The sequence below is a fragment of the Sminthopsis crassicaudata genome, chromosome 4 (assembly GCF_048593235.1).
Source record: "Sminthopsis crassicaudata isolate SCR6 chromosome 4, ASM4859323v1, whole genome shotgun sequence".
NCBI lineage: Eukaryota > Metazoa > Chordata > Mammalia > Dasyuromorphia > Dasyuridae > Sminthopsis > Sminthopsis crassicaudata.
The window spans coordinates 110,426,716-110,453,003 of NC_133620.1; the positions used below are offsets into that span (position 1 = coordinate 110,426,716).

The 26,288-nt window shown below is 35.8% G+C and overlaps 1 protein-coding gene across 4 annotated transcripts in view; it reads right to left on the reverse strand.

The window, feature by feature from the left end:
* Window positions 1-26,288, reverse strand: part of PTPN14 (protein tyrosine phosphatase non-receptor type 14) — a 240,869-nt gene that overhangs the window by 123,800 nt on the left and 90,781 nt on the right. For 3 of the 4 annotated variants that reach the window (XM_074309148.1, XM_074309144.1, XM_074309146.1), the window contains one exon: window positions 6,594-6,915. In XM_074309148.1, coding sequence (XP_074165249.1) covers window positions 6,594-6,767 — 174 coding nt within the window. In that variant the 5' untranslated portion in view covers window positions 6,768-6,915. Of the gene's footprint in view, window positions 1-6,593; window positions 6,916-11,504; window positions 11,557-26,288 lie in introns of all 4 variants that reach the window. The other variant, XM_074309145.1, reaches the window with a different exon arrangement.

Genomic DNA, 26,288 nt, shown 5'->3' on the forward strand with positions numbered 1-26,288 from the left:
TGAAAAGCACACCACTGCTTTTGAAGCAGTCTTTTAAATCTAAATTCTCTCCAGGAATTGTTTGTAATGAACCTGAAAATCTTCTTTCCAGTCACCAGAGTAAAACTGCAGTGTTCAACTTTTCAAATATAATCAGTTTTGTAGTATTAAGGCTCAAGTTCTTTCTAAGCCCCATTATTCTAACCAGTGTTTCACCTTTAGATGTAACTATCAAATCATCATTCTTTCGATGATAAAAACATAGATTTAAAGATGGAAGAAAATCTAGAGGCTTAAAATCCAACTCTTAGGACTGAGCTGTTGTCAATCAATAAGCATTCATTAAGTGCCCACTGTGTATACTGGCACAGGATGGATGGGGTGTTCAGCTTTAGTGTGAGAGCTTGTCTAGCTCTTTTCAAGGCTGATTATCCACTTTTCACCCAACTCTCACCTGTGGCTCCAAGAAGCCATAGCAGGCTCATCAACCATATCCAGTAAAACACCTTGGTAGACAAACTAAACCAGGGTGAGGGTAACCAACAAACTTCAAAACTCTCAGTGAGTTGGGGAGACACCTACCCCAAATATGTGAGGACTTCCCCTGGCAGAAGAGTAGATGAGAACAATTAGTTCCAACAGCCATGAAAGCAGCCGAAGCAGGCATTGGGAAGCGCTAAGAGTTTGGTCAGTCATTGAAAATGCCAAGGTCATCCACAGCATCCTAGGACATTGCCAATTATCTTTATTTTTGTCCTGCCACTGGACCTCAAGTGACTCAGGAAGAAAGAGTGAGAGAGTGATGATTCTGTCAATTCACTCAAAACCAATTCATTCGAAAGTCAAGACATCACCCTGTGATCACTAAACAAAGGACAGATAATAACAACTCTAGATCCTGGCAATGCAGCTACACCACGCATTTTCAGAGAGGGCGAGAGATAGGGGAAGAGAGACAGAGGGAAGAAGGGGAGGAAAGAAAGAGGGAGGAAAGGAGGGGGAAAGGGAGAGAGGGAGGGAGGGAGAAAAAAAAAACAATTTCTACTCCCTTAAGAAGCTTTACATAATTGATGCCTATTTAGCTATTCATCCAAATGCCTTGTTTGCACACATGGCTACACAGTCAAGTGACTACTGGGATTGCAAGTGTATTCACAACCATATCTGAAACAGGAAGAGGGAAAAAAAAAAACAAAAATGCATTCCTCTTAGAATATGGGAGTGGGCATATTTACAACAGGGCCCACTCACCACAGTGCTTTAATTGCAAAGTGCCAACAAATGGAGCCAAAGCACTATTTCTGTAGCAAAATAATGCAATGGGAAGAATAAGTAAATTGAGGCCAAAAGATAGTTTCCCCTTGGTGTTAATGCAACTGTGAGATATCCAGGTCCCAACATGAATATTACTGGTGATGTGGAAAAGAAGCATAGGCAACTGTCAATAGGTCAGAGAATTTTAGAGTTATCTAATATATGGGTAATTATTTAAGTAATATTATATGTAATTCCTTCTCCTCAGATCCTGCTTATTTTATCAAATCTCAACAAACACATTTTCTAGCACCAGAAAAGAAACCACGTAGGAATGAAGTGGGTATGGGGGGGTGAGAGTGGTAAGCAACACTAGAAAGTAATTTAGAATAAGTAGTAAAATAGGGAGGAAAATAAACTCTAAGGCATATTCCCTAGGATTTTGTTTTGGGCCATATTCAAAGAACTGAAATATACTAACTCATCAATGCAGTGTTGTCTGAAGGATCCATAATAATGAGATCATTTTGGTATTTTAGTTTAAACGAAAAAAAAAAAAAAACCTACCCTGAGTGAGGTCCCAGGCAGATTTGCCTTAGGATGAATGTTTTGTACATAAGGGCTTCTTAAACCCATAACCGAAATTTTTGCCCAAGAAATTTTTATGTAGTCACAAGTATATAAGTTTATAAAATAAGTATAAATCAAATACTGATAAAAAATAAATTTATTTTAAAATAATTATTTGGTATACATATAAGTTTACCATTTATTAAAGATAAGCAAATCTGCATACTAATGAGATGGATACACTTGTATATTTTTACATAAATAATTAAATTTTGGCAGTATAATCCCTTTTATTGTAGCTAAATTTTTCAAGACTCCCACATTCAGTTACTGGACCCCATATGGGGACTAGACCCATTGTTTAAGAAGCTTTGTTCTTTAGAAAACAAATGTTACAACAAGGGGCCAATGGTGAGTTTGCATAAAATTAACATGAAACTTTTTTCAAGGCTGATTAAGGGAAAATAAGCACACATATTTCATCATTTCATCGTGCCATATAAGGTTTTAATTGAATGTTACATATAAGAAAGCAACATTTAACCAACTATAAGATGAAGTATATAGAATGACATGTCAAGTAACAAAAGGAGTAAAATGTATTCCTGGTCCATGTAAATTTATTCTTTCCCATTTCCCCATGCAGATAATCAAGTAAAATCCTTTCAAAAAGGACATAGTGGAAAAACACATCAAAGACTAGCTTCAAATTCTGGTGCTGTCATCCTTTTTTTTTTTTTTTTTTTTTTTTTTTTAAATAAAGTAACTTATTTTATTTTAGATCTTTTTTGCCTAATTAAAAAGTATTCATTTTCTTTCTCCTTCATTTTCTCCCCTGGGGAAAAATCAAGCAAAACAAATTTCCTCACTGCCTATTATATGTCTATTCTGAATCTTGCATCCATTATGTCCAGGTCTGCATAAGCTATTTCCCTATAAGTCCTGTGAAATCCTATTTGGCCACTGCATTCCTCAAAGTTTTTAAGTCTTTCAAAGTTGTCTGTACAATGCTGTTATATATTATAGTGTTATTGTAAAAATTGTCTTAATTTCCCTCACTTTACTCTGCAACAGTTCATATAAGTCTTATTCCCAGACTCCTCTGAAAACTTCCCCTTTGTGAATTCTGTGGCCAAAAATATTTTATTATGTTTATATAACATCATTAATTTTATTATTATTGTTTTATACATATCAGTACTAATTAATATAAAATAATTTATTCATTCACTCTCCATTTAATGGACACTCCCCTACTTTCCAGTTCTTTGCCACAACAAAAATAGGGGCTGTACATAACAAACATGTTTACACAGGAGTTCTTTACCTCTTTCTTCTATCACTACAGGATATAAACTTAGAAGTAGTTTTGCAGCTTAAAACTTTTGAGGCATAATGTTCAATGGTTGGACCAATGCCTCCAACCATAGCACTATAATGCCCGTGTTTCTGTGTTTTGTCTTATTTATCAATTTGTTGGGTATGAGGCAAAACCTAAGAACACTTCATTTCTATTTTTATATTCATTCATGATTTGGAACATTTTCTAAAATAGATTAGATTACTCCTTTAAAAACTAAAAATTACTTTGTTCACATTCTTTGACCCTTATTACTCATATAATGCTCTTACTCTTCTAAATTTGATCCTACTCCTTATATATATCTCAAAAGGGAGATATTTATCAGAAAAACTTGTTGCCAGGACTTTCTTCCAGTTAATTTTTTCCTTATAACCTTAGGTACATTAGTTTTGTTTATTCCAAATCTTTTTAAATTTTATGCAATCAACATTATGCATTTTTACCATTTATGATCTTCACCATTCATTATTTCACCAGAAGTTTTTTTCTTATCCATATCTTGCTACTGTGATTCATACACCTTTTATATTTGTCATATATCCATCTAAAATTAATTGTGCTATACAATATTGTATTCATCTAAACAACTGCTGCCAAAGTACTTTCCAGTTTTTGCAGGATTTTTTTTTAACCAAGTGGATCTTTACCCCAGAGTTGGAATCCTTGGGCTGATCAAACACTAGTCTAATAGATTCACTAATTATGTTATATAAATAATTTGTTCCAATAATCAACCTCTCCAAATTTAATCGGTACCAACTTTTTAAAAAATCATTTTGTATTGTAATCTAAAATCAGATGCTGTAAGGACCACTTTTTTTCCACTACATTTTTTTAAAAATTTCTCTTTAGATTCTGGGACCTCTGTTTTTTTTTTCTCTCTCTATCAAATAATCTTAGCAATCTAATGTTGTTAACCTAGGGCTTTAAGTCATCTGCACAATTAAATGGCAAAGTAAACCTTTTCTAAAGAAAACCTCAATTAAAGTACAGAATAAAATTTCTTCATAATACAATTCCTACAGGGCTCAGCATATTTTACAATGACTTCTTATATAATTGGACAACTACAAAATTAGTTTGCCTCAAAAAGCAATAGCATAGCAAATGCTTCCTGCACACACCTGGGACAACAATTTATTATGGGGTGGGAAATAATGACAATCTGAAAGATAACTTCTTACCCAATATTGAACATCAACACCTCCTAATTTAGGACAAATGAAGAGACGGACCAGGTCATACAGTTAGAAAAAAAAAAAAGAGTGAAAAAATGGGGCACCAGGCAAATGCCTTTCTTTGGGAGAAGTGTCCAATCCTATACATATCCTCTACTCTGGTGAATCTGTGATGAATTCAAGAAAGCAGTTTCATGTATTGATTTTGCACTATTAGAAGTTGTGTAAAATATAATAATTGATTCCAGGCCTCTGGAAATATGCAAAGAGAATTTGAAAACACAATGCCTTCAAAGAATTCACCATTCATACTCATTGGAGATCAGTTTAAATATAATCATCTGACCTCTGCTTGAATCTATTAATTACAAAGACTAGAATGTCTCATAATACATCACCAAGCTTCTCCTAAATTCCATCAGGTGGTACAAATTTAAATGTAATTAAAATAAAGAATACTGACAAAGCAGGTTGGAGGAAGAAAGAGACAGAAAGAGAGGGGAAAGGAGAGAGGGATGAAAGGATAGACAGAGAAAGACGAGACAGGGAGAAAAAAAGAGAGGGAATGAGGAAGAAAAAGAGGGAAAGGGAAAGAAAGAGGGAAGGAAAGAAGGAAGGAATCAAAGGAGGAAAGAAAGAAGGAAGGAGAAGAAATAAAGAGAGACAGAAAAATTTGAAATATAGAGAAGAGCAGAAGGAAATTCAAAACAGACACAGACAAAGCAGTTTTGTTATTTTTATATTAAATTTAATATATACTTTTTAAAAAACTGACAGACTCAATCAAGATTTAGAAAATACCTACTATACGCCAGACACTGTGCTAAGTACTGGAACAGAGAGGGAATGAGCATTTATATAGTACCTAAATGTACTAGGCAGTGTAAGTGCTTTACTATGTTATCTAATTTGATCAGACATTGTTTCATTAATAATACTTTTTTCTATATTTTATCATCAATTTCATTATGAAATACGTGTTCTTTGAAAACTATGTGTATCTTTTTAATAATAAATCATTTTTTACAATTAAATTTTTTTCTAATACTCAATACACTTGGGGCATAACCTTTTTGTCACATTTCAGGTATGTCTGATTCTACTTTTAACCTTGTAGACTGGAGCCTCCATTCAAATCAGGTGGTCTCACCTTTGATGGCTCTTGAGCAAATATCCAACTGTGCATTTTAATGACATTCCTTTTTAACAATCATGTTTAGAATAAGACCTTATGTTTACTGTGTAGATTCCAGACATAGAACACCCAAAGCTGCAAGACTCCCCACCTCTTTCTAGTCAACAAGAGTGGCATTTTAATAACATCTTTCCTTGGAGGTCTTTAAAACTGGGAGAGAGCAAAAATGGACTTGATACTCTAGGTTGCTAGATGTATCTGATCTAAGAAGTCATCAGAGAGACAAACGGACTCATTTGTGTTTTGTTTTCTAAAGAAAAAAAAAAGACCAAGAGTTTCATAAGCATGACTGCTTATAGGTAAGGATGGCTGGGTAGTACAGTGAACAGAACTCCAGCCTAGAGCCAAGAAGTCCCTTCTTCTTGTGTTCAAATCTGATCTTATACATTTACTACCTATATGATTTACCAGCTATGTGACCTTGACCAAGTCACTTAACCCCATTTGCCTCTGTTTTCATCTGTAAAATAAACTGGAGGAGAAAATAGAAAGCCATTCTTTGCCAAGAAAACCCCAAATGGGTTCACAAACACGAATGAAGAATAAAAGCAAAAAAGTCATATATTTAAGAAACCCCAAGGAAATAACAATTCCCATTCTCTATTTTACAAGTTGTCACAAATAAAATGATGATTTCACTCTTTGTGATTGTCTCTTTCCTTCAATTTGTAGGACAATAGTGAAACCCCAAAGCAGCTGTAATAAACCTATATATAGGAGTTTTATTCGCAATGTTATTTTTTAAGTCAAATACAAATAAAGAAAACAAAAGCACCAAACCACTCAACTATTTCAAAATTGGAAACCATCTGCTGGAGAGATGGCCTTTCTTTTCCAGCTCCCAGAAAAGCCACTTTCCCCAAAAGAAACAAATGGGGACCAAAACACAGTACAAACTCTAGGTGGTGTCCTTGTTTCTCACACTATCAAGTTTCACAAACCTCCCTGATAAAATCATGCCAATGGCTAATAATAACAGGATCCTCATAAACAGTCCTCTTAGACTGAAAAATATGCTAGAGATAAATGGCTGGTTCTTTCCCTTCAGCCTTACCTCTCGGAGCTCCAGCCTCTGAGCCACAGCTTCCAGACACTCTTGCCCTGTGCTCTCCACCGACAGCGTACACTCTATCACGTTGCTGTCTAACAGGCGGATCCGAGTGACAAAGCAGTTCTTGCTTAAGACATTGTAGCGCCGTGTCCGGCGAAGTTTCAGCCCAAATGGCATGGCTGTGTGGCCAAAGGCAGCTGTCCACCTTGTCTCAGAAAGACCTCAGCAATCGTGTATTTTGGGGACTTCTCTAGCTGGTCTGATCCTCCATGTATGGGAAGAGGTGTCCATACCCAACAAGGCACTCCTGCGGCACAGCTGCAAACTGAAGATAAAAAGCATGGTTAGAATGGATAGAAGATTAGCAAATCCCAAGAAGAAACAAAGAAAAAAGACTCACATTCCAGATTGTCTTCCTAAGCTCTTCAGCCCTAACCTACACCTTAGGTGCTACTTGTAGATATAGGCAAGGAAGGAAGGAAATAAGGACACTAGAAACAAGAGATACTTATGATGGAGGTATAGTAGGACGCCAAGCATTGAATTAGGTGCCCTTATCAATTATTACACTTTTTTTGTGGTTCATTCACTTCAGTCATGTCCAACTCATCATGATTGCATTTGGGGTTTTCTTGGTAAAGATTATGGATTTGCCATTTCCTTCTCCAGGTCATTTTACAGATAAGGAAACTGAGGCAAGCAGAGTTAAATGACTTGCCCAAGTTCCCCAACTAGCAAGTGTCTGAAGCCAATTTTGAACTAAGAAAGACAAGTCTTGGGGCAGCTAGGTGGCGCGGTGGATAGAGCACCAGCCCTGAATTCAGGAGGACCCAAGTTCAAATCTGATCTCAGACACTTAACACTTCCTAGCTGTGTGACCTGGGCAAGTCACTTAACCCCAGCCTCAGGAAGACAGAAAGACAGAAAGACAGAAAGAAAGATGAGTTTTCCTGACTCCAGGTGCGGTGCTCTATCAGATGCATCTATTTTTAAACCTTTACCATTACTTATTTTTTGTTGCTGCTGTCATTCCACACCTATGATATCAACATGTAAGAACATTTCTGGTATACAAAATCCCCAATGAATGCATGCACCAGCAACTTCTTCATAATGGCTTTGAGGGAATTAGGAAGGCCAGTGACATGTCCATCATCACACAATTAATGTGTCTAAGCCAGAACTTGGACCTACTTGAATCCTATTCCAAAGCCAGACCTCTATGTTGTCTCTCTCCTGTCTGTATCTACATGTAATAGAAGTAACATCAGTAGCAGTAATAGTAAGAGTAGTAACAGTAGCTATAGAAGGAGTGCTAATATTTGTATAAGTAATTTATAATTATTCTCTCATTTGATCCTTACAACAACCCTGGAAGTATTATTATCTCTATGTTACAGATAAGGAAACTGAGGCATATAAGTAAAATGATTGTCCCAGATCACAAAGTATCTGAGGCAGATTTGAAGTTGGGTCTTCCTAACACCAGTTCTAGCACTCTATCCACTGCATCACCCAGCATTTGTAATAAATTTTGGATAAATACTTTTGTATTCGCTTTCATAATTTAAAAGGGCAGACAAGAAGTTTTGGAGGCAGTTTTATAGGATGAAGTAATAGCAGCAAAAGGGAGCTACAGTGATATAAAAATTTAGAAACAAAATTAGAAATAGATAATCTTCTTCCTCTTTTTCTATTCTGGGATGCTGGAAGATCCCGGCTTTATTCAAGCCACCATAATATATCTTCATATCTACTTTGTACATATCTTCATACCTACTTTCAAAAAAACAAATATTCACATACATACAAATATATCTACAAAAATATATACAAACGTTCTTAAATGCATATGATCTAATTAATTTGAGAGTTCCTTCAAACAAAGCAGATTGCAACTTATCCATTCCTATCTCTTTGGTGTAATAGTCTGTCTCTTACCAAAAGTGTGCCAAAGGACAAGTCAACATGCTATAAAGGCCTTCCTTACCTTTTCCAAATTTTGAGGGAACAAGTGGGACACTCAGATTGTCCAGCTTTCATTCCTTATTCAAGCTACTCACAATTTGTGTTTTTCTGAATGTTTTCACATTTACAAACATAAGTATATATGTATCTCAAAACATTTGTTTTCATACTCTTACTCCATATTTCACATACCAACCAAAATAAACTTCCTAATACACAAATCAGTCATGTCCATTATTCAAAAGCATTTTAGGATTCCGTCTTGTTTCTAGGGAGAAAAAAATAACAAACTCCATAACCTGGCATTTAAGGTTCTCTATAAACTGTCCCCAAAATACCTATGGATAATCAGCTCTTTGTTCACCTTAACCAGCATTTTTCTACCTATCTGTGCACTCTCACAGAGTATATTGTGTACTTAGAACACATTCCTCCTCATTCTTGTTTATTATAATATCTTTTTCTTCCTTTAAGAGCCAGTTCAGCTGCCACTTCCTTCATGAAACCATCTTTCCAAAAGTTAATATTTTCCTCAATTTCTATTGATTAATTTTGTTTCTAAATTTTCTTCATTTTCTTACATTCACTACTCAAAGGATCCATAAGACAGGTTAGGGAAGAAGTAGATCAACGAAATTAACTACTAACATCATTCTTATTTGTATCTGTATCTTCTTTCCATCTTTCCCCTGAGATTTAATTCTGGGAAGGCAGATAATCTCTGCTATCCCTTAGATCTATGCACACAGTAGTGTTTTTTGAATAATTAACTGGAATTGATCAACTGAATGGATTATGGAGGGGAAATACATTTAAGTATATTGACTTGGCTTTTCTAAAAAAAGAAAAAAAAGGGCAGCTAAGTGGCAGCTAGATGGCGCAGTGGATAGCACATTAACCATGAAGTCAGGAAGGCCTGAATTCAAATCTAGACTCAGACACTTAATTCTTCCTAGTTGTGTGACTCTGGGCAAGTCATTTAACCCCAATTGCCTCCAAAAAAAAAAAAAAAAAAAAGGAAAAACCACACAGATTTTCAAATCCATTTAAAATTATTGCTTTTTTCCTCTTTTCAGTAAATACTTTAAAAACCAAATATTGAAAATTGTTATCATAGTCCCACTTTTTCAACATATTTAACCTCAAAACTTTATTACCACATTTAATTTAGTAACAAGTTTTATTGATAACCTAATGTGTACTCATGGGTAAAATGTAAAGATAAATTGTCATAAAGGAGGGAAAATGACCCACATATATAAAAATGTTTGTGGCAGCCCTTTTTGTAGTAAAAGAAACTGGAAACTGAGTGGATGCCCATGAGTTGGAGAATGGCTAAATAAATTATGGTATATGAATGTTATGGAATATTATTGTTCTGTAAGAGACAATCAGCAGAATGATTTCAAAAAGACCTGGAGAGACTTAGATGAACTGATGCTAAGTGAAATGAGCAGAACCAGGAGATCACTGTGCATAGCAACAACAAAATTATATGATGATCAAGTCTGATGGATGTGGCTAGGCTCTCTTTAACAATGAGATGACTGAGGCCAGTTTCAAATCTTGTGATGAAGAGAGCCATCCAAACCCAGAGAGAAGACTATGGGAACTGAGTCTGAATCACAACATATAATTTTCACTCTTTTTGTTGTCTGCTTGCATTTTATTTTCTTTCTCATTTTTTTTTCCTTTTTGATCTGATTTTTCTTGTGCAGCAAGATAATTGTATAAATATGCCTGCATATATTGGATTTAACATATATTTTTAACATAGTCAATATGTATTGGATTACTTGCCCTCTAGGGGAAGAGGTGGGGGGAAGGAGAGGAAAATTTGGAACACAAAGCTTTATAAGAGTCAATTTTGAAAAATTATCCATTCATATGTTTTGAAAATAAAAAGTTTCAATTTAAAAAAAAAAAGTAAAGATGAATCCCAGTTCTGTCACTTACAAGTATGACTTTAAGGAAACCACTTAGCCTCTTTAGAGCTCAGTTTCCTCATTTGTAAAATAGAGGATTAGATTAGATTGTTTCTATAGTACATCCAACAAGGAATATGATCCTATGTCTATTTATTCAAATTTGGATGCTATGATCTACATTTCTGACCAAGTTGTCACAGCAACTATGAGAAGCAACACAAACAAAAGCCAATACCATCCATGCCAATAATTCTATAACTGCATGGCTCAATAAACTCACTAGAAAACTGAAATGCTCTGACATTTCTCCATCCTTCTACACAGCACAAGGCTCACTATCTTCTCACTCTCAGTCTTTCCTAATTGCTCCCAAATAATAGCAATGACCTAAGTCACTGTGGAGCCACCCTGTTTTCCTGATCCCTCATTCCACTAGAGAGAATTTTTCTCCCTTGCCTCATGCCCCAGGGATACACAGATATGAACAGCAAGCTCTTATAGGCATTTTTTAATGAATAAATAAGAGCTTTTCAATAATGCTGATGGACTACTCCATGCCAGCACCACAGGCCTCAACACAGGTTGTCAGGGTACTTTTCTACAACATTGCAAAACACTACCCTGGACTGCCATACCATGTTTCTCCTGCTAGCCCCATAGTACATTCCTTTATATGACAAGTTATTTTTTTCTTTGATGGTTTAAAACATAGATGCTAGAGCATATGACTTGATTAAGTAACAGTCAGAAAGGTATTAGCATTTCTTAAGTACTTTATGTTGGCAGATCTGCATATTTACCTACAAGGTACACTTGCATTGCTTATCCTTAGATTACACATTGAAGATCTATGGAAGGAATCCAGGATAGAGTGATCTACCCAAAGTTCCATAATCAGCAGCTAAGCCAGAAGTCAAACTTACAGCTTTAGTTTGAGGCAACCAGGTGGCAAATTGGAGATTGTACTGGGCTTGAAATTCAGGAAAAATTTGATTCAAATGTGTTCTCAGCCACTTACCAGCTGTGTGACCACAGCAAGTCCTTCACCCTGTTTGCCTCAGTTTCCTCATCTACAAAATGAGCCAGAAAAGGAAATGGTAAGCTTTTCCAGTATCTTTGCCAAGAAAATCCCAAATAGAGTCACGGAGAGTTGGACATATCTAAACAATAACAAAAGCCTCCCACCAGAGTTCTCGCAATCATCAAATAAGATAACAATAGTAAAGTGCTTAGCAAAGTAGGCAACATATAAAGGTTAACTATTAATATACATTAAACAGGATGTTCCCTGAGAGAAAAGGCTGTCTTTTGCCTTGTGCTGTACCTCCATAATTTAGCACAATATCTACTGCACAGCAGACACTTAATAATTATTTAATGATTGACCTAATTCAATTGGTTATGACAGAAAATCTCAAACTTTTTGATCCAAGGACTTCTTAAAAATTACTGATGATTCCAAAGAGCTTTTAGTTTTGTGGTCTATATCTATTAATATTTACCACATTAAAAATTAAAATGTCAATATTATTATGAAAATAATTTTGACCAAAGGATTCTCCTGAATATCAATATACCCACCCCTTTGTGGTTCCCCAAACAACTATACTTTAAGAACTGCTGAGTTAAGGGATGGTGTTATGGTGTTCAGAAGAAGGATCAACTCCCCCTGACCCAATTTCAATAGTGGCTTCTAGCAAAAAAAAAAAAAAAAAAAAAAAAAAAAAAAAAAAAATCCCCTCTATGAAATATAAGCATTATCCAAATACCACACTGTATGGATGTTCTCCCACCAAGTTGTAGCATGCACAAGTACATGTGCACACACATAAAGAAAAATTTGAATGGCTTACATATCTAACTTCCCAATCCCACTTTAAAAAAATCAATCTAAGGACTAAACATCATTGACATATCGATGGTGATGAGGAATATCATCTTTAAAATCCATAATGGCACACAGCTCTCACAACATCTCTCTTAAAAATACTCAGCCATCTGGTTTTAATTTTAGATATATGATCTATGGAGAGAATCAACATGTGACAGGGGCGAATGTGTATTTTTAAACTTCTCTGAATAAGGCTGCTGAACCTGCATAAATGCACAGTTCAATTGCTAACTTTTTCAAACCAAGAAAATGCAAAGTCCAGGGCATTTTGAACAGATACATACTCCTTGTAGTTACATCTATAAGATACTGAAAGAGATCTCAAGAGTGGCCATTTAAATGACTCCAAGGCTACAGGTAGGATGGCAATTAAATCAGAAGGCAAATAACCTGTCTGGATCTTGGTCTCCTTAGTTAGAAATTAAGGAGTAGAACTAAGTGATCACTGAAGGACTTTCCAGTTCTAAATTGCTATAATTTTATAAAATACCTATCCCTATTTTTAAGCTTTCCTGTGAAGATTCCATAGCCTCCACTATTTTACCCAATTTTATCATGAACTACTTACTACACATGTCAATCCTCAAAACTAGCATGATATATATGTATAAAATGTTATATATTTTTAAATTTTGTCCTCAGAAATGATATATCAGTCAGTATAACTTTTCAGCTTCCCAAAATATAGGTTATAAATATACCTCTAAAGGAAAAATGACTACAATGTCAATTTAAAGGACCCTGCCATCTTCTTGATGAAGCTTATTTTTTTTTTTTAATTGGTTATACCTAAGCAATAAAAGCACCAGGGGAAATACAAGACAGATTAAGTGTAAAAGTGCACCAAGCTTTCATCCAACCACTCCCATAAGCATCTCTTATCACTAAAGCTCAGACATTTGCTTTTATAGTTAAAGGGCATGCTAACAGGATGAGTTATAGGATTAGGAGCTAATCCTGGACAGGGAGGAGATTATATACTTTTTTACAAACCTCACAGTATATATGATTTGATTTGTTTGAAGAACAGATTTTATTCATGTTGGGAGCCCTCAGTTAGGAACATCTTCGCCTAATGCAAAACATTCTATGTCACTCAAGTCTCTTAGAAACGTGGCCAAAGTCATAGAATTAGCCTGAATCAAAAGTAGTTCCTAAAATCAGGTTCTGCTGAATCCATAGCTAACTATCTACTATGCCAATCTGCTTTCAAATGTACTTTTTTTTTTTTTTTTTTTGGGGGGGGGGGGAATGACCCAAAATTGTCTTTTCCATCTTAGGATCCTTCTTATAATTATAATTCTTTCTTTCTGTCTTTTTTTTTTCCTGAGGCAATTGGAATTAAGTGATTTGCCCAGGGTCACACAACTAGGTCCAATGAATTTTCTTAAACTGACACTAGACACTAGAGCAATCCTGATTCAAGAGAGATAGCTAAAAGTTTAATGGAAAAAATAGGAGCATTAAACAAATATTTATTATATGATATTTTGCTAGACTAGGGATTTTACACACACACATACATACATACACACAGACACACACACACACACACCCCCCCCACACCAGTAGCCACAATCAAGGATTTCCCATTCCATTGAGAGTTTAAGCCAAGAATCTCATAGTTATGCATAAGGAAAATTATTCTTGCCAGTGTTTGAGAATAAACCGGAGAGCGGACTATTAAAATAATCTCAACTACAGGTAGTAAAGACTTGAACTAAGATACATAAGAGGTGACATGACATTTGATATGAAAAATGTTATGAAGATAGGATTAACAGAACTTGACAACTAATCAGATGTAGGAAGCAAAGGAGAAAGAAGAATTAAGATGTAAGGGGATGAAGGAAAAGGAAGAATCAAGGAGAAAACTAGGTTACAAATGTTACAAACATAGAGGACCAGGAGGATGGCATTACCTCAAAAGAAACAGGTAAATTTGAAGGAAGAGAAAGTTTGTTTTTTTGTTTGTTTGTTTTGCTTTGGTTTATTTGGGGAGGGAAGTAAGAGAGAGATAAAAAGTGAGTAACATTTTAATTATATTTAATTTAAGAAGTTCACAGAACTTCCAAAGTGGAGATGACCAGTAGAAATTTAGACTGGAATCCAAAAAACAGATTAGGGTTCAGTGAATATATTTATTTACACTCTCTCTCTCTCTCTCTCTCTCTCTCTCTCTCTCTCTCTCTCTCTCTCTCTGTCTCTCTTTCTTTCACAAACACACACACACACACACACACACACACACACACACACACACAACACACACACCCCTTATCCAAATAGACGTGATCATTGAACCAATGGAAAAAAACAGATGAGATCCCAGCGATAGATGAAATTTCAAAGAACATTAACACTTGAGATGGATGGTGTTTCTTGGCAAAGGAAACTGAGAAGAAACAGTAAAGCAAATAAAAAGAAAACCAGAAATCATCAGTGTCCCATAAGCCCACAAGAATAGAAAGTGATAAAAGCATATCAAAACCAGAGAGAGCAGGGAAGGTGTGAACCATCAATAAAACCACAGAATTGAGGAGTAAGGCGATCATTAGTAGTGCTTTTCAATATAGTAGTGGCATCAGAAGCCAGATTTGTGGGACTGAAACACACTGGACCAGAGCATGTTTGTAGATTAAATGTCATATTCTTGTTTCAATTATCTATTCTTTTTTTTACTGAATCACAGAATTTCAAAATTGGATGGGAATGAGAGAGAGAAAAAGAGAGAGATCAAGACAGAGAGACAGAAAGACAGAGAGGGAGAGACAGAGAGACAAAGGCAGAGAGAGAGAAAAAGGGAGAGAGAAGAGAGACATGGGAGAGGGAGAGGGAGGAGATGATAATCAATAGGACAAGATAGACCTTAAAGAAAATGGGAAAGTGTTTCTGTCCATCCTAAGTGACTTCCCAAGTTGAAAAAACATGTTGCCCATAAAATAACATCTTATTATTTCCTGTGCTCATTTATTTTTCCCAAATGTAGTATGCAAGAGAAATTAGGCTGATGATAAAGGAAAATAAGGATTATTTAAGCAAAAAAAAATAAATATTTTGCTCATTTAAACAGTTCTTTCAATGTTATAAGAAAGGAAACTATACTCTCTTGAAAACAGGAAAATAATATCAGCCAAGTACACAACAATATACTAAACTGAATTACCTGGGCCTTATCATGGACATGCTACTAGGTAACAAAACAAAATAACAATAACAACAAAAGACATCAAAATGCAACCCACTTGTTTTCCCAGGGAAATGCAATTGAATGTGGAACACAAACAAATGTTAAATAGCTAAATTTTATTTTTTGGTTTTGGTTTATTTTTTTTTTTTCATTTTCCCCTGGCCATTGGGAGTATGAGGTTTTTTTGTTTGTTTGTTTGTTTTTGTTGTTGTTGTTGTTGCTTCCTTTAAGTTAAGGCCCAAAATATCCCAAAGCATCTAATTGCTATTCAGCAGAATCTTCCATTTACCAACAGTCTCTGGAATTTTCCCACTAGTTCTATCACTACAGGTCTGGAGCACACCTCACAGAACTATTCAGCCCTTGTCCGGATATGAGAAGGAAAAAATGATGCAACTTGCTCGTGCTTTATGTAAACCTGTGCATAGACACTGGTCTGGGAACAGTTTGATGCTTTTGATGGGAAGGAGAAGAGCAGGAAAAGGTAGGGGGAAACAAGGAATAGATGAATAGATGAAAGGAGATTGAAGAAAAGTAAGAAGTGGTTATGAACCAAAAGGAAGTTAATGTGCCTCAAAATTCATTTACAGCATGTAATTTTCTTCCCTAAGTTTCACTTAGCTGTGCTCTGTTCCATTAAGTTGGGATGACACATAAAATTGTAATCGTATCCTGGAACACTGGGTGGGTTTGGGATTAATTGTGCTACATTTTAAGAGGAAATAAAGGTAAAAACTATTCTCATGAAAGGCTTAAAATGCCAACACAGCATTGCCACTGAAGTATGTATGTGTGTGTGTTTATTTGTATATATGTTGATAGAGAAATTGTATGTGTATTCATATGTGTGTATATATACATATATACCCAGTAGTCACATTTTTGTCATTACCCTTTTTTTTCTCTTCTCCTAATTGATGTTTATAATTCCATGATGAAAAAAGTAGAACAATGAGAAATATGTATTCCATCTATCATAACTGAGGTAGCTAGATGGTATAGTAAATAGAATATTGGATTCAGAGGCAGAAAAATTTCAAATTCAAATTCTATCTCAGGCATTTACTAGCAATGAGAACCTGACAAATCATTAAACTTCTCTCAGCCTCAGTTTGCACATCTATAAAATAGGGATAATAATAGCATCTATCTCCTAGAATTGCTGAGAGGGTAAAAGCAGATCATATTTGCATAGCACTTTGCAAAGTATAAAATATTAAATAAGTTCTAGCTTTATCCAGTTTTTTAAACCATAATACTTTCACCTTTCTCATCATTTTTGCTTACCAAAAAATATCAAGTTAGAAAGAAAAAATTCCTTCTAAAATATCCAAATATCTCTCTAGATAGTGCAGTGGATAGAGTTTTGGGCTGAAGGAATATCTGAGTTTAAATCCAACCTTAAATACTTACCTAATTATGTGACCCTGTGCAAATCATTTCATTTCTCTGTAAAATGGGAGTAATAATAGCACCTTCCTCCAAGGTTTGTTCTGAGTATCAAATGAAATAATTTTCATTAAATTCTTAGCCCAGAGTCTTCCACATAGTACTTATAATATGTATGTATAAATGTTAAATATTATTATTGCTTATCCATAAGCCTACTGTCTCTCAATCTCATTTATTCATAACACCAAGAATCAGGAAGGTAGTAAAAATAAGACAAAATAAAAACAAAACATCTCTGAGCAGCCAAAATAAATAATAAAAAGTAGGAATACTAAAAGTTGATGACATACTTCCCTCAAAAAAAAAAAAAAAAATCCTCATTCCAAATTTATTAACTCTTAGTTTACAATATGTAGCCAATCAGAAAATAAAATCAACTAGAAAGTGAGAGCAATTATCATAGGCTACCAATTGGTGAAAAATACTGACTTCCAGCAAGAAATGAGAAAAAAATATTAAAACACAGATACAAAAATAGTAGGAGTTTGAAAAGTTTTAGTATGGGGAAAAAGTTCCATATCTCAATAGGTCCTGAGGGTCCATCAGTATTTCTAATAATTAACTTGAGTCATTAAGCAAAGGTTTTTTAAAATATTTAAAATATTGTTTAATGATAAGGAAATATTTTCAACCAAAATGGTTAAGATAATATTTGGAATCAACTACTCAGAAAAAAATTTGCTATCCTGACTTCTCTTAAGACTTCTAGAAAGCTGAGACTGTCTTGCACCAAGAATTATATAATATGAAAAGATAACTATATTGTGTCCTTAATTAACCCTTTTCCTTGAGTTCCAGATACCACAAAATGGATTCACTGAGATAAATGTGTGCAAATGATTAATCTAAACTTTTCAAAGCCTGTCCCACTTGACAGATGACAAAAAAGATAAAATTGAGCCAGCTTTTCCTTAAGTCCTCTTCCAAATCAATCAATCAATCAATAAGCATTTATTAAGCACCTACTATATGGCCAATGCTGAGGATACAAATAAAAAATATTTTTAAAAAATACTGTCAAGATGTTTACATTCTATTGGGGAATGGGGGAGTGGAAAGGGAGATCAAGGTTCAAACAAATACACAATTATGTACAGAAGGGCAGTTTGATTTCCACTGAGAAATTCTGGCCCTTTCATTTTGAAATTTTATTTTATATTTAAAATTTATTATTCATTTAAAAATTATCTTTTAGGAAGAATTCAGAAAAAAAGTTATCTTTGGTTAAAAAAAAAAAAGAGAGACATGCAAGTTTCCTAGAATGTTAGATGCTGAAATTCATGGATTATAGAAGCTCAGGAAAGGCATTAACTTCTCCTTTCTAACTTGCACAACTGATCCTATCTGAAAAATATTTGAAACTTTTTCTTCTCAAATAAGTCTAACTCTCTCAATTCATGCCAGAAATGCTTTGCCCAGGGAGACTCCACCTTCCTTTGAGAGATGGAAGATCTGCAACTGGGTCCACCCACTCTTTAAATAGTTACTGTCTCCTTCCACAGTGACGCTATCAGTATTGAGATAGTAAGGTGGGATTAAACATGTTCAAAAGGATAATGCATAAAACTTGACCAAAAAAAATAATTTTATAGGAAAGGAGAATGAGGTACAAAGACTTGCCCCAAATAGAAGGAAGTACCATAGTTTGGATTCCAATTTGGATCCTCTGTTTCTAAATCTAGTTTTTCTTCCACTACACAATGCTACTGAGAAATCCCCTGGGAAAAATTACAGAATAATAAGAAAATCATGTCAAAGCTTTTTGAATTGGGATTAGAGTCACAAAATCTTTAGGTATTGTTATGTTTCCCCTCCTGGCCCTAACACTGATTTTTCCTGACATCAAAACTAGGACACTAGCTCATGCAGGAATTTCCCTCAGTACCATGAGTCTCTTTCCCTGGAACAGCCTATCATCTATCTTGACCCATTTAACCCTAGTTTACTTCTCCCCAAAATTACACCATCCCTTCTATCAATGGTGAATTCCTCTGGGAGCCTCCATTTTGTAAAGAAACCCAGGCCCATCTATCCTCATTCTCCTCCAGATTTTCTTTGTTCCTGACTTTCTTTTAACTTCAAAATCCTATCACCAATAGGGTCTCTTCATTCTTATCCCTACCTTTTCATATCTTTTTATATCATTGTTCTCCCCCTATTAAAAATGTAAGCTACTTGAGGAGAGGAATATTTTTTGGTTTTGCTTGTATTTTTATCTGTAGTACCTGATACATAGTAAGCAAAAAATGCTTGTTTCCTTCTTTGCTTCCTTTTGAATGTAACCACTATCATAAAAGGAATATGCAACATGATCAAATAGATGAAGGGCTAGCCTTAAATTAGTCAAAAAATATCTCAGTTTAAGACCTCTTTCAGACATATTTTAAAAGTGTGATCTAAAGCAGATCACTTAATCTGTTAATATCTCAAGAAATTCAGACTTTAACATATTTCAAATGAGTCATCATTTTGTCCATGTCACCCCTCTAATCTAACCCCCTCCAGTAGCTTCCTACTACTTTCTGGAGGAAATATAAAATTGTTCACGTGGCTTTTAAAACCCTCCTAACTCAGCCTCTTCCTACTTTTCCATTCTTCTTATATCTTCCTCCCTCCTCTTGTTCTCTGCAATCAGAAAACATTGGCTTCCTTGAGATTTCTCCAAAGCACTCCAGTTACTGATTGAGATGTTTTCAATGGCTACCTCCATGCCTGGAATTCTCTCCTTGTTCATCTTCCCTTCCTTCAAGTCCCAACTGAAGCCTCAACCTTTAAAAGAAGCTTTTCCTTGGACTCCTTAATAGTAGTATCTATCCTCTGAAATCATGTCTTTTAAATAACTAGATAGATAGATATAGATATGTTTATCAAGAGTATGGTAAATCTATATAAATGCATATGTATACAGACACATATATTGTGTATATATGTGTGTGCATGCATATAAATATAAAAATACACACACTCCACAAATCTTCTTTGTACAGAACTACTTACATGTGATCTCCTCCATTAACTATGAGCTCCTGGAGAGCAGAGATTGGCTTTTTGTATTGTTTTGGTTTGGGGATTTTTGCCTTTCTTTTGTATTCCTAGAACTTTAGGCTGATACATAGCAGGCATTAATAAGTGCTTCTGAACTATTTGCCCACAGGAACAGTCCCTATAGTAATAAAATAAGAGATAAAAACTCCCTCACCTCACCTCCCAACAAAAAATGCATAACAATCATGGGTAATGAATTTTGAGCCTGTATCCAGTCTGTTTCCTTTCTTCAAATACAGTGAATATTTTGAAACACCAAAGAAAGCCTTTCTTCCTATGGAAAGCAGATGTCATCTTCACTCCCATTTCACCTTTCTCCCCTGTCTCTCACCCCCAACACACACACACACACACACACACACACACACACACACACACACACACAAGAGTTTGAAAACCCAGAATATGGGAAGGGAACAAGCATCTATTAAGTGTCTACTATAAGGGCTTTAGAACTATTGTCTCATTTGGTCCTCACAATAATCCTGTGAGGTAGGTGCTATCATTACCCCCTTTTTACAATTGAGGTTAATTTACTTGCCCAGTCATATAGCCAAGTCTGAGGCCATATTTGAACACAGACCTAACAATCTATCTGTTGATCCATTTGGCTGCTTCATTCTTTCCACGTGCTAGAATTTGGCATCAGAGATCCTAAGTTCAAATTCTAGTTATGATCCCTTAGGACCTTGTGATCCCGGACAAGCTGCTTTGTCCATGTGAAACCTCAATTTTTTTTCATCTATAAAAAATTAGTATGTTTGATTCTATGACCTCTATAATCCCTTCTACCTCTAAATCCATGACTCCTACTCAATAAGCATAGCACTTACAGAGAGTAGAACAGCACCTTCTTTTCCTACCTAGGTAAATAATCATTCAATAAGTGTGTATTAAGCATTTACTAGGTACCTAAAAGCTAGGATTACAAAGAAAAACAAAAACAACCTGTCCTCAAGAAGCTCACATTCTAAAGGCAGCTGCTTGGTTTGATGCAGTAAAAACAACTCTAAGAAAAGTAGAAAAGACATCCAAGGTTCTCTCTCCCTTTCCTGTGTACAAACAATAAAAAGACAAACACAAAAGCACCTGGAGAGTCCAAATAGGCCTCCAGGCAAAAGACAAGATCGCCTAGGCAAAAGACTTAACAGACCACATACCACAGACCACACCTGTTTCCAGGTAAATCAACAAAGAGCACCTTTAATTCTCTATTTCACAAAGTATAAGGTGGAGTTGGGAGATCTGTTCAAAGTGAAGAAATATATGATAAAAGGAAGAAAGACCCAGACATTGTTGGATGTGGTGATCTTCATGAAAACTTTCCACTTATTTCTCTACAAATGTGAGGTTCTAGCAGTTAAAAAGTCCAGGGAATAAAGCCTACTCTGCTGACTTTTTTTTTTTCTGTGAACTAGGAGCCTCATTTAGCAAGAATATATCCTGATTTGGCATCTGTAACATCGTAAGGACCACCTGGACACCAAATGTGAACAAGCAGTGGTCTTGGAACAAACTCTAAAAATCCAAACTAAGGAAAGAATTCTGTTATCAGGTCAAAGAATCCTAAAAAGACCACAACTCACTCATTTTACTGATAAGGAAACTAAGGTCCAGGAAGTAAAATGAGGTTAAAGCATCCTGAGGGAGAGAGGGATGGCATGCACCAGTGAAAGCCCCCATCACCATCTTGTTTGTGTAGACTTGTTTGCATGAAGTTCCACTATTACCCTGTGATGGTCTTGAGAGTAGAAACTTTTTACCTTTCTTTAGCATGTAGAATGCCTGGCACATAGATGTTTAACAATCTAGTCAACAAGTATTTAACAAATACTTGTTGACTTGACCACTAGATCCTTGTAGGCTTGATTAAGAGTCCATGATCCTGAATACAATGCCCCCAAGACCAGCAGTTCTATTTTTATCCCAATCCCAGCAACCATCATCTGGGGAAGAAATTCCTACATACAAAGAGCCAGAAATACCAATCAACTACTATGAGGTAAAAAAGAGCTTGACTAAAACAGCAAGACAACCTAAAAAAGGTAATATACCAAGAAGATCAAACCATCCAAATCACATTCCATCCGAAGTTGATAGTTATTCTAAGACCTATAGCCCCAAAGGCCTGCCACCCCTACCACCATCAGTCCTGATGATGATCATCCTGAATAGGTTTTCCCCCCACCCTGAGGCTGGAGTTAAGTGACTTGCCCAGGGTCACACAGCTAGGAAGTGATAAGTGTCTGAGACCAGATTTGAACTCAGGTCCTCCTGAATTCAGGGCTGGTGCTCTATCTGTGCCCCACCTAACTGTCCCCATCCTGAATAGTTCAGCAAATAATTCTGCAGCTCTACCATCTCAGTAGACCCAGTATTAAAGATCCAGAAAAAAAAAAAATTCTTATCATCAAATTCCTAGGCATTGTCATCTCAAAAACTGACGATTTCATTGGTGGAAATAACATTAAAGAAAATTCATTGCTATCATTTTCACCACTACAGCCAAAGGGCCATGGGATCTTTCTATTTGACTGGTTGTGCATTCTCTCCTTCATAAGAACATGAGCTGCTTGAGAAAAGGGATGGTCTTTTCTACCTGCATCCCAGTGCTTTGCACACTGTGTTAATAAGTGGGTGGTGTTTAATGAGTGTTTTAGTGATATTTAGTAAATGTTCAATAAATGTTTTCAATAGAATGGTGTCAATGGCTTACCCAAAGGCCCACAGGTGAGATGAGGCAGGAGCTGTTATTTGAATCTAAAATCTCTAAATTACAGGTTTATTGCTCCTTGTACTGTACCACAGTTCCCTTTCCTATTCTTTCCTAAAGTCAAATCAATAAACATTTATTAAGCACCTATCACATGCCAAGGATTATAAGTGCTAGGGAAACAAAACTAACAAGCATGATCTTAAATTCTAACAACACATATTTTCATTAATTTAATAAACAGATTTGGAAAATGGGAGGCTAAAAGGGGTGTAGGCAATATTCAAGATAAGATTAGATACCTACTAACCTGCCTTACAGCTAACTGGTTAGTCTATTAGGAATGAGCCTTAAAAAAATGAAGACTTCAAAAGGCATGATGAATCTAAACATAAAGGAAGGGCAAGTGAAAACAAGCCTTCATTCTAAATCAAGATGAACAATTCTCTATCAGCTTTTGATAAAGTAATGGTACCATGTGAGTAGTATTATTTTTTCACAAGTGTTAAGAGCAGGTAATGCAATCATTCCTACAAAGCCAAGTGATTGAATCAGAAATAAAAAGGAATGAAAACAGGTATGAACTCGTGCCAGCTGTTAAAGTGTTGTGTAATCTGAACTGATTCAATGAAATGTTAATTACTATGCAGGAAAATAAAACTTCCAAAGAGGAATGGCTAAGCTACTTAAGTGAAGGTGTGGACCTACATGTGCATGTGTCTGCACACACACATCCACATCCACACACTTACCAATGCCACCTGGTGTTTCTTTTAACTTTATAAGCATTTCTCGGTAATATAACCACCAGTGAGCCTTTCCTTTTAACAATGAAAAATAGCCAAGCCTAAGAATGACCATATCAGCCAGAAAATATAATATTCAACAGTTCATAGCCACATGCTAAAGAAAGAAGACACATGCATTTCCTTATCTCTTTTCCAATGCAAATCTTAAGCATAATATTTAAACATTACTTGTTCCCTTCACTTACATTATTGAAATCTTGGCATATCCTATTTTTCTGTTTATTAAATAACTACCCTAAGTGGCATTAATTCATACAAACAATTCCATATTCTTCTGAATTCTACATTTCAGGCCATATATGTCTTTCTATGTCTCAGTATAATAAGTGTTCTTAAAAAAAAAAAATCTCATCTCAACATTAGTCTAGGTAATGAGTAGTAACCATCAAAATGAAAATTTCTTGAGTTGAACAAATTTAGTTTTCCCTTCTAGGTCTCTGCTTGCAAAAGAGGAAATGGCAACTATAACTATGCATGGTATATGCACCTTTAAGGACATGAGGCCAAATGGCAAATGCCTTCAGTTCTTAAAAAGCATTCTTATAATAACAAATTAATTTTAATACGGTGCATGCTCTGGAATTATTGTTGTTGTTTCGTCCTTCCTTCTTGAAGATGACCATGACATCAGGGAGGTGATACCATGACATGAATGCTAATTGGATTTAAGTGAGGGAGGCTGTGCAAGGTCACTTGCCTCACTTTCCTCTCCAGAGCTATCTGGGTCCAGTGGCTAGGTATAGAACAGGACAACTGGAGATGATCCTGGATGCAATAGAAGATCAAGTGGAGAGCGCATTCAATTTAGGACTAAGGAAAATAGTCTCAGGAGTTGATTGGTTGTTGAGCTAGGCCAAGATATTTAACATCTGTGTGACTTAGTTCCCTCATTTATAAAATGAAGGACTTGGACTCAGTGATTTATAGTCCCTTTCAGTCCTAAATCTGCAAACCAAATACCCTCTTAAATACAAATATCATCTAGGGAAGGATTCTTAACTGGGAGTCCATGAACTTTGATTTTTTTTTTTTCCATTTTGATAACTGTATTTCAATACAACTGGCTTCCTTTGACATTCTCTATGTTTTATGCATTTGAAAACATTTTTCTGAGAGGGGAATCCATAGGCTTCACCAAAAGGCCAAAAGAGGTCATGATGAAAAAAGTCTTAAGAATACCAGTCTTAGATCAAATCCTATAATTAATGAATATAACCAACCAGTGATGATTGGCTCTCTGCTTGGAAGCCTCAATTAACAGAACATATTCATTCGTGAAGCAGCCTCATTTCTTACAGGGCCACATTCAAAAAGTATAGCACCAATTAAATTAGATTTCTTTGTTCTTTGTTTACTCTTATGAAAATTATGGAGAAGAAAGGGCCAAGATAGCGGAATAGTGTTGTGCCACAGTTTCCTTTTAGTGTTCTGCCTCAGTTTCCCTAAATTATTCTGCTTCAGTTTCCCTAAATTGTCCTGCCTCAGTTCTTTGAATTGTTCTGCCTCAATTCCCCCTGGTTGCAAATCCCTCCTTCATGACTGATATAACTTAAAGCTCACTACTATAGGGTCTATAAACTGTAAATGTTTAATTTCAGATAAGGGGGAGTTCAGACAACCTAACCTGGCTCCTAAGTCCTCCTAAGTTATCAAGAATTTATGGTCCTATCCCCAACCTGTCAGAACCAAATTGATTGTCCCTTCCTGGAAATTCCCGTGCTCATCAGGGGAACTTCACCCCTTGCCTTTGTCTCCCCTGATCTCTAGATCCAAACAAAAATCATTAGAATCTCACATTAGATGCTGAATTCTTTGAGATGAAAAGTCCAATTCAGTCCTGGGTGGGACAAATGCATTCTGATCTACCCCCCCCCCCCAGAAAATCTCTCCTTCTCAGAAATTCAAATAAAATATTAAAAACTCTCTAATCTCTATCTTGCCTCAGTTTCTCTGGCATTACAATAGCAGGAAGTACAGAAAGCTTCTCTCTCTCTCTCTCTCTCTCTCTCTCTCTCTCTCTGTCAAACTTCTCCAAGCACATCTAGAAAATCAGATCCAATCCTGATTGGGAAAACCAAGAGTCATACTGTAAGTCATGCACATTTCTTTCAGCCCTCTCCACCACAGGAAACAGAGCAGTCCGTGGCTCTCTGGCCTAGGTCTCCCCAGGAGCACACATCCCAAAGTATTCCAGCTTCTAGGATACAGGTGCCAACTGGTAGTTCTGTGGGTCACTACGTACTTCTGGATCATAAATCCACGGCAGGCTGAGTAAGAGACCTGTATTCAAATGATTATATGTCAGGTAAAGAGTGACCTTAGGCCCTAGGGTGTATAATGAGTGAGTAACAAATTCAGAATCAAGACAGCCTCCTGGAACAGATGAGGAGCTTAGTTCTACCCTAGTCTGAAGCTAAAGCAGAATTACCAGAGCAGGAATCAATAGCTTCCCAGCTGATTTATAGTGCTAGTCCAACAGAAAGACACTGAAATTCCAAAGGAGGTATAAACCCAAGTCAAGAACTTGCAGAGTTCAAACTAAGACAGAAGCAATTAAACTTGCACCAAAGTCATGATTACTTTGAGAGTCCTGAATGCTTTTAGGACCATGTCGGTCCTTGAGATCTTAGAATAATACAACATTCAATATGAAAAAATGTAGCAGCAAGAATAGTCCAGACCTTCTCTCTAGAATTGCTCAA